At 37.7% G+C, this 9,573-nt stretch overlaps 1 protein-coding gene and 1 long non-coding RNA gene across 2 annotated transcripts; both read right to left on the reverse strand.

The window, feature by feature from the left end:
• Positions 1-1,681: 1,681 nt before the first annotated feature.
• LOC144055181 (uncharacterized) lies at positions 1,682-2,798 on the reverse strand. Its single transcript, XR_013294783.1, has 2 exons — positions 2,571-2,798; positions 1,682-1,942 (listed from the first exon to the last, which is right to left on the reverse strand). It is a non-coding gene; the product is annotated as an uncharacterized LOC144055181 (long non-coding RNA).
• Positions 2,799-4,117: 1,319 nt separating this feature from the next.
• Positions 4,118-9,062, reverse strand: LOC144055180 (keratin, type I cytoskeletal 17-like). Its single transcript, XM_077570955.1, has 9 exons — positions 8,703-9,062; positions 7,524-7,649; positions 6,444-6,526; positions 6,215-6,371; positions 5,938-6,099; positions 5,040-5,165; positions 4,734-4,963; positions 4,634-4,665; positions 4,118-4,550 (listed from the first exon to the last, which is right to left on the reverse strand). Exons 1-9 carry the CDS (start codon positions 9,003-9,005, stop codon positions 4,444-4,446), a joined length of 1,326 nt encoding a protein of 441 aa, XP_077427081.1. The 5' UTR covers positions 9,006-9,062; the 3' UTR covers positions 4,118-4,443.
• Positions 9,063-9,573: the final 511 nt, after the last annotated feature.

Raw genomic sequence — 9,573 nt, forward strand, 5'->3', positions numbered from 1 at the left:
AAAAAAAAAAAAAGAGGGAAAAAAAGATCCCTACAGATATACTACATCTGATGTATCATATTGACTTGATGATAGTACTTTTGTACATTCTTTCTCAGTCACATGCATCTCTTCTACAAACTACAGTAGAGTGACCGTCACTTGCCTACGATGCAGGTTAGCGTGGGTTCGCTTCCCTATGGAGGTAAATATGGTGCAAAAGTAACTTGTACCTTTCAAAAAAAATAATCATCTAAAAATATCTCATGCTGCTTAGATGTGAAAAGTACTATAGAACTACAGAACCCTATTGAATGTTTTACAAGATAACCTAAACCTATAACCAAAAGCGGACAGTATTCAGCTACTTGTATTTGAGTAACTTTTGAAATAATAAGATTATCTTTATTTTTTCTTGTACTAGAGTAACATTATATCCAAGTATCTGTACTCTTACTATCATAATAAAATGAAAACAAAACGTTTTTACTGCGAGTGAATCTTTAAGCCGCTACAGGAATTTTAACGTCAACCCTTTATTTAATCATTTTATTTTAAATATTACAATTTCTTGATAAATGTCAGTATTTTTGCAATGTATGCTTTGCAAACACAGTTTAAAAAGGCTCTTACATTCCTAGCTTACTCATCACTCACAGTACTCAAATATTTGTGCAAGTATTTTTTCTGCACTTTTAATTTCTACTTGAGTTTAATTTTCCAATGTAACATTACTCTTATTTGAATTAAATATTGGCTATTCTGCTTTTGAAATGTTAGTCTATGTGTATCACTAAGATGTGAGCTTGCTCAAAAGGTGGAGACAACTGCTGTTGACACTGCTGAAGCATCAGTGAAAAGGATGACCCACTCCATCAGCAAGCAGGCAAGAGACTGGAGATGACACCTGGGGGTATTCCATCAAACCGGATTAAGGAAAAGACTTCTGCTAATGTGAATGTAGCAGGTGGGGGTCCCCCACCTGTGGCAGTAGCCTCAGTCTTTTTTCTGGTGGCTACAATGGTGGGCAACATATATTTACAGCGCAACACCTATTTAGTCTTATTTTTTATATATATTGTTATTGGCTACTTGTTGCCATGATCGCTTTTGGCTACTGTTGAGATGTAACAGTGAAGAATGAATATGTAGGTCAATTCGAAGTGCTTTACATTAAATCAATAATTAATAACACTATTAATGTGAAATATACATCTAACATGAAACAATTATAACTTATACATTTAGTCTGTCGGCTATTTTTTATTTTGCCAATGATTATTTCCCTCGTCTTATTGATAGCAGCAGTATTGCCTTTATTGGTGAGTTTTGAATTCCTCATACAGCTCCATCAATAACCTTTGTTCTGTTTGTGAGAAGAACACTGCTCTCGTTTTGCTGTCTTTTGACGTAATTGATCGCAATTTCGCCTATCGACTCATCGGGGCTTCTTGTCTTGGGAGCGTGTACAAAGCCAGGTTATGCAAGCCTGGCTTACGTTAGCCTCGATTAGACGCGGCTGGAAAGGGTTAGTGGATCGACCTGGAGATGGTGTTCACTTCCAGCCTCGCTTTTTTGCATGAGCCTCGCTTTCTTTAGCTGCGTTGATGGAATACCCCCCTGATCTTCAAATCAAGGTTGACACAACCACAGCAATGGATGCAGAAACGGCTCTTCTGGACATCATATAAAACATTTCAAATGATGCACAATCTTGTTTATTGAATGATACATGTTGTTTGATTTGACTATTTCAAATAACTCTCAATATGAATTAAATTGTACTCCTTTAACATTTCAAACTCAAAATTGGACGATATCTAGAAAGCATAATTTCTTCACTTTCCCAAAGGTGATTGCAGTGAAATTCTTTCAGAAGAGTAACCAGTGTATCAAGGATTCTCATTTGTTGGACTTCACAGCCGCTTTGAAGCAGGTTTGATGTCACACCATGTGCCACCATCTAGAGATGGATCAAGAAGTAGCTTTGATTGACTGCATGCTGGCATTTGTGCAAACAGAATGGTTGGGTCAGCATATTCATACAATAAAAAATAATCATAGCTTCCTAACTGGGTCATTATCAAAACACAGCCACTGACATTGTACGTAATCGGTTAAACGTTTATCTTTATCTTGTTAGCCTGAAAAAAATGAAGATTTTGTCACATCTTAATATCAGAAATAGTTTTAATACTGATAGACAGAGACTGTTCATAAACATTTCCATTTGCATTTTTTAATTTGGCTTCATTCAGTGTTGAAGGCAAATGTGTATGTTTAAGAGTGTAAGAGCCTTTTTTTTAACTGTTTGCAAAGCATACGTTGCAAAAATACTGACATTTATCAAGAAATTGTAATATTTATCTATAGTAATTTTCACATCTCAGCACTAAGCAGCAGTTTATGAGGTATTTTTAGATTATTATTTTTTACAGGTACAAGCTATTGATTGTATGTTTACACTGGTAGGCTTCAAATCTTGAAATAAAAATCGTGACTTCAATGTGTTCAGTTTTCATGACAATTAACAACATGAGATGAGCTAGCTAGCAACGGATTACGAGCTATGATCGTACAATAAATTTTACCTTCATACTAAAACTTCTTTCTTTCTGCCCACTTTGAGTGCTCTGTATGTCAACCAACGTTTAAGCTGTTCCACGCGGTGTTTGTATATTGAACCATGTTGAAATGTTCATGCCTGGGACGTCCTCTTCTTCCAAAATTGAACGTAAACTTACTGGTATTTCGGATTTATGAATGCATATTAATGATAAAAACGTTGCGTCATTTGAGTTCAACCCACTGTCATTCGCTCAACCAATGAGGTTGAGCTTTAGCCCGCCCAAATCCTCCAGAGCCCGCCCTCTTCTTCTACGAGTACTGTACAAACCACGGAGCTCTACAAGTACGAATCAGTTTTGCACTATCTGTCGCGAGAGATTTGGTGCAAGAGTCACGTGACTGGACAGCAGCAAAAAAAACACTTGTGACTCCTAGTGGCGACTTCTTTGACTACAAGTTGTCATTTCTACAGGTACAAATCCCGACTTTTACAGATACAAATTTACACTTTTTTCTACAGCTAATTTTTTTTTGTACAGGTACAAATCACGACTTTTATAGGTCCAGATTTTTTTTTACAGGTACAATTTTTTTTTTTTTTTTTTTTACAGGTACAAATCACGACTTTTACAGATACAAATTTAGTTGTTTTTTTATATACAACTAAAAAAAAATTTTTTTACAGGTACAAGATTGCACCATATTTACTTACTTTTTTATTTATATGTAGTTAACACAGCTCACTGGCAATCAAACGGCCTCCATTTTGCATTATTGTAGGCCTATATCGTACAAGTAGGGAGGTTGTGTATTTGTAAATAAGAAAACAGTGGTTTGGAAATGATTTAAATTTTCTTTCTTTCTAAAAAAAAAAAAGCTAGCAAAGGGTCATGTTTATCACTGTGTTCCATCACTTTTCATTTTAGCATTTGGGGGACTGAAGGCATTAATTGTTGAAGCTTTGTAGATGGAATTCGTTCCCATTCTTGGTTGATATGCAAGTTCAGTTTCTCAACAGTCCAGTTTTCTCCATTGACGTATCTTTCGCTTCATAATCCACCACACGTTTTTAATTGGAGACAGGACTGGACTGCTGGCAGACCAGTCTACAGTAGTTCTCGCACATTTTCACCATGGCTCGGCATTGTAAGCGGGGATTTCCCTGAAAAAGGTTTGCGACATGTCTCCAAAACCTGCATGTACCTTATAGCATTATCGGTGTCTTCACATTAACTCATTCACTGCCATTGACGGCTATAGACGTCAAAAATGAATTTGAACTATTTCTATAAGTTTAACATTTTTTTCCACTTTTGTTAAGAGTATGAAAACCTAGAAAAAAAATATTGTACATTTAGAACAGATATAAAAAAAAATATTAATCGTGAGTTAACTATTGAAGTCCTGCAATTAATTACAATTAAAAATTTTAATCGCGATTTAAAAAAAGAAAAAATTATTAAAAAATAGTTATCCATACATCACATATGATGGCTTTTGAACTTTACATCGTTAAATATATAGATAAATAAGACTTGTTGGTATATAAGTAAAAGACACACACCATAAATTTGCAGCAAGACACTTTTAATTTTGTATTGTTGTTTTGATGTTAGAAATACATATTTCCCTTCAGATAAATTGAAATATTCATTTTCATGTTATGGTCAAAACAATATTTTTTAAAACCAAAATACATATACATAACACGCATAACAAAGATACACATTGTGATGCGTTTGTGTTATGTATTTTAGCCATTTGATTTGATTCGAACCTCATTCGATTTATTTCTGTCCAGATACTGAGCAAGCTGTTGATCATTTTACTTCCAATTGCTGCGTAAACCAATTTAAAGGAAAAAGGAGAAGGTATGACAGCAAACACAGCTCTATTTCAGGGAGAGGCGGAGCTCTGAGTGTCCACGCTGGTGGACACCACCCTTCCGTCGACGATTTTCTCCACAATGGTCTTCACTCTCCTCTCCACGACGGGCCTGTGCTCTGCAGAGACGGAGGGAAAAGGTCACGACAACATCGAGAACACGTGCCGTCATTCCGTGGATACAAAAGTGACAGTCGCTTACCTTCCTGCACCACCTTGCTGATGACCAAAGGCCTTTAAAGAGAGAGGACAGCGTGACATGAGTAAGGTCATACATGGACTCAAAATGGATTGTCTCTTACTTTTTCTGCTCATAAGATTCTCCATCCAGCAGACGGCGGTACTCGGCGATCTCCCTCTCCAGTCTCATCTTGATGTCCAGCAGCATCTGGTAGTCGGTCTTCTGTTGCTCGATGCTCACTTTGAGCAGCTGCAGCTCTTCCTCCAGGCGGTTGATGGTTATTTGCAGTTGGCTGAGCTGAGCGCTGTATTGTGACTTGGTATCGGCGAGGTTCTGACGGAGGCATTCGAGCTGCGCGGCGGAAGGAGGAAGGCCTGAGTTGACCAGCTACGCGGCGTCACGTGCGTCTGACGGGAAGTCGGCTTACCTCGGAAAGGAGGCCTTGGTATGTGATTTCCAAACTTTGGTATGTCCGCTTCAGCTCAGAGAGTTGGGAGGAAAACGTCTTTACTTCTGTGCTGTAACCTTTGATTTCCGACTGGAGGGATTCCATCTAAAAAACACACAAACAAACCCATTCCATAACCCATCTACGCACTTTTCTACAACTTGTGTCCTTGGCACAATAAATACATAAATAAATAAATAAATACATTTTGATTAACCAATTTTAGGGAAAAACAGCTTGATTATCTCATTCACTCCCAGCCATTTTCACTGAAGCAACCCCCTTCGCTCCTGGCTGTTCTACTGGATTTTGACTGATTTTGCAAGAACCACAGAATACTGTTCTATTACTATAAAAACAAGGAACCTACCAAAAGAAAGATTACAGTCTCTTCTTTTATCAGGAAAAAAAAGTATCAGTTTCCATTTTGCAGCAATTAGCATTAGACTTTAGCAAAGTTTCATCATTATTCACAAACCTGTTGAAAACACTGGCAAAAAGAGCTTTTTTGCAACATGGCCCTGATTGATCTCTTATTCTCTGATGCCACCTGCTGGCCGTTTTTTGTTTTTGCTTTAAGCGACCTCTTCAGGTCAGAAGCTGCATCAAAGCCTTCTGTATGCTCTAGCATAAAAAAAAAAAAAAAAACATGAATACATTTTGGGGAGTGAAGGACAAAGTACTAAAAAACATATTTAGATGTTTTGGGGTTTGAATGAGTTAATGTTGAATTTTTTTTTATTATATTATATATTTTTATTCTAATGTTAATTCTTGCTAGGCCAGATTGCTGACCAAGTGATCCAGACGTGGCGACACTTTGTTCACTCCTGCTTTAGGATTGCCATCATTTTGTGCACTTTATCTCCCGTCTCACCTTAGCTTGATACCATTTTTCCAGGTCCTGCTTGTTCTTCATTGCCATAGATTCATACTGGTCCCTCACTTCTTGGAGGATCTTGGAAAGATCCACAGACGACGGGCCGTCCACTTCTACGTTCACGTTACCGGTGTATTGTTGCCTTGCTGCATTCATTTCCTGTCACGGAGACAAATATTTTTTACGTGAATTTTATTCTGCTGCGAGGATGAGACACAACCAACAGAGGGAAGGAAGTATCTGATTCGAAGCGCATGAGTTCCAATGAGCCGACCTCCTCATGGATCCTCTTGAGTTGTGCCAGCTGATCCTTCAGATTCTCGATCTGCATTTTCAGGTCACTGATGGTAACAACCATGTTGTCCCGGACCCCTCGAAGACGGACCAAATCAGACTCCACCATTGCACGCGTGTTCATCTCCAGCTCATATCTTACAGAAAACAACGGTTGCTGGACACTTGAAACGCAACAAGTTCTTTAACACCATTTCCTTGCAACTTACTTCATTTTGAAGTCGTCTGCTGCCAGCTGAGCGTTGTCAATCTGCAGAATGATGCTCTGATTCTCTGCATACCTCCTTGCAATCTAAAAGGGAAGAAGGATACTCTTAGCGGAATGTGGGAGGAAGCAGAAGTCCCGGGAAAACATTTTTGAAGAACACACTAACTCCACACAGGAAGCAGAGATTCGATTTCAGAACTGTGAGGCAGACATGCTATGAGCGTTGGTTTGAAAGTCATATCCTATTTAAAAATGAAATATATATATATATATATATATATATATATATATATATATATATATATATATATATATATATATATATATATATACATATAAATAAATAAATAAAATAATATTAAATATAAAAATATATCAATACATTATTATTAATAATAATAATAGGCTATATCTAATAATAAATAATAATAATAATAGGCTAAATCTAATAATAACTTATTATTATTATTATAATAAAAGTAATAAATAATAATATTAATAATAAATAAAATAAAATATTGGAAAAAAAAATTGAAATGTGGACTCATCAGACCGCAGGGCATTTTTCCACTACGTGCCAGTCAATCTTGTTTGAGCTCGTGCCCAGAAAAGCCGGTGGGATTTTTGGGTGTTGTTGTTATATGGCTTTCGCTTTGCATGGTAGAGTTTTAACTTGCATTTGTTGATATAGTGACAAACCGTATTAACTGACAATGGTTTTCTGAAGTGTTCCTTGCCAGTTTTTACCACAATGCAGATCACGACTCACGGGCATTAAATGTCCGCAAATATTGGGCCTTGTTCTGTGTTTAAGCAACAAATACCTTGGTTCACTTCATTTATTTTATTTCACTTCTTATGACTACCTACTAGTGTGATGCTTTCAGATAACCGATTGTCTGGTAACACCCAAACAGCCGCAACTGTAAGCTGTGTAAATATGCAAATGGTAAATAAGTGACTGAGAAAGATGTTCCACCCAGCCAGCCACCTCAACCGGTTCCTCATTAAGTCTAATGGTGGATAATGAGTCTAGACTTGGTCTTTGATCCTTGTTTTTGTGCATAGCAGGAATAATCACCTGAGCTCGCAGCTCATTGATGGTGACAAAGTAGGCGGTGAAGTCCCTGGCAGTGGGAGACATCCTCTCATAGAACTCTCTGATCTGTATCTCCAACTTCCTGTTGGCAGCCTCCAGAGAGCGTACCTGCACACACGCCACAATTACAGACAATCAACAAGTCATTAAGTCTTCGCTTGGTATAATCATTTCCTTGAGAACATTTCAGTACCAACTTGTGATCGACGTCAATATAAACTAAGCATAAGCGGAGCATTATGGATGTTATTTTTATTGGATGTTATTTTTATTGATGTTATATTTTGTGTTGTTATAAATGCACTAAGGTGCAAACACATTTGCTACCTTATTTTTTTGGGGTAATTATCATTCTTCTCCCTGGCCAGTTTCATCTTAATGTCACCTCTATTTTTTAACACCAAATCCCATATAAAAGCTACGTAAAACATTGTGCCTTAGCAAAGATAATATTGCATAATTGCAATTAATAAACAATGTTTATGCATCATACATTCATTAAAAAAAAATATATTTTTTATTTTGATAGTCAGCATAGTTATCATTGCAAAGGCAAGACTTTGATGCTATACGTCACTGGAAAAAATGATTAGACCACATTGATTTCTTAGGTGTATCATGTGACTAGCAGACAAATGAAAACAAGGAATGTTTAAAGCACTGTTTTGGCAGTAAAATGCCATAGGTATTGATGTAAGAATTTAAGAGATTTTGGTTATTATCAAGAAAAAAAATGGAAAATTGCTCAATTTCATCTCTCCAATCAAACTCATGTGAGACATTTTTAACAACAAAGTTGGTCTATTTTTATTTATTTTAGATTTTATTATTTTTTTACAATGACCGTACACTCTAAATGATTTTCATACCAATGAAGTGAAATTTTCCATGGAACATTAATTTACCACAGCACTAAGAATAACTCCATTAGATTACAGTATACGGATGTCCCTAATGTAGTGGCCAGTGTGTGCATACTTTCATCCAGTAGCATGACGAAGTGCGCCCAAACTTTTGACTTATCTTTTCATATTCTCTTGAAGCTTGACAAAACGATTAAGAACTATTTTAGAAAAGACCGAACAGACGAAAACAAAGAATGGCAATTGAATCCTGCTCTTGAAAACCCCCCCCCCCCCCCACCCCTTTCCCATCTCTTACCTTATCCAGGTAGGTGGCCAGGCGGTCATTGAGGTTCTGCATGGTGCTCTTCTCGCTGCCCCCGAAGGCTGTTTCCCCACCGTAAAAGCCGCCGCTGCCATAAGAGAGATTGATGCTGGCCTGGGAGATGCGGGTGTCGTAGCCCCCCGCGCCAGCATACACGCTGGGTGAGCGGCCCTGGTAGAAACCGCTGGAGATGGACTGGCTCATCCCACCCATCCGTCTGCTCCCGCCGATGCTCATGTTGCTGGCGGAGGAGATGCTGCGGGAGCTTGTGCCTGTGCGGCCTAAGGCGAGAGACATGATGAAGAGGTGCAAGTGGAGACTGAAGCTGGAGTCAACGAGGAGTGACTGCGGACAGCTCAAGTCGGCACTTTATAGAGAATTCCTGCTCATGCCGCAACTATGTTCGGAATGCTGATAATCGTTTTCTGAGCTTAATAGGTGTGAACATTTGCTGGTGACAGCTTGACAATCAAGTTCTGCCTCTGATAAACCCGGCTAAATAATTCATTTAACGAGTAAATGTTTTAAATGAAGTCTGACTGGTTGGACAACAATTTGATCACTAAGCTTTTTATGACTCCCTTTTAAAATGTTCTCTTCAAGATGGTGTTTTATATGAACATAAATTACAAGGTACTGACAAATCACTTATGAATAAAACACTCACGTTAATTTTATTTCTTTTTAGTTTTTTGGTCAACCAGTTCCATTACAATTGCAGATTTTGTGAATTTTTTTCCACCCTTAATTGAACAGCGGCGTGTATTTTAAACATGTAAACTGCAGTAGTGATGACCTTGTTTCATTTTACTGTGTGGGCCTGCTGAACTCAAAGCAATAGGTAGAAGTAGAATAGCTGACCTCC

The sequence above is a fragment of the Vanacampus margaritifer genome, chromosome 7, assembly GCF_051991255.1.
Source record: "Vanacampus margaritifer isolate UIUO_Vmar chromosome 7, RoL_Vmar_1.0, whole genome shotgun sequence".
In the NCBI taxonomy this organism is placed as follows: domain Eukaryota; kingdom Metazoa; phylum Chordata; class Actinopteri; order Syngnathiformes; family Syngnathidae; genus Vanacampus; species Vanacampus margaritifer.

Coding starts and splice junctions, on each gene's coding strand:
- LOC144055180 (XM_077570955.1), bottom strand. CDS start 9,005: ATGTCTCTCGCCTTAGGCCGCACAGGCACAAGCTCCCGCAGCATCTCC. Junction 5,166..5,937: donor AAAAATGGTATCAAGCTAAG/GTGAGACGGGAG, acceptor TGTGTTTTTTAG/ATGGAATCCCTCCAGTCGGA. Junction 4,964..5,039: donor ACCAAGGCCTCCTTTCCGAG/GTAAGCCGACTT, acceptor TCCGCCGCGCAG/CTCGAATGCCTCCGTCAGAA.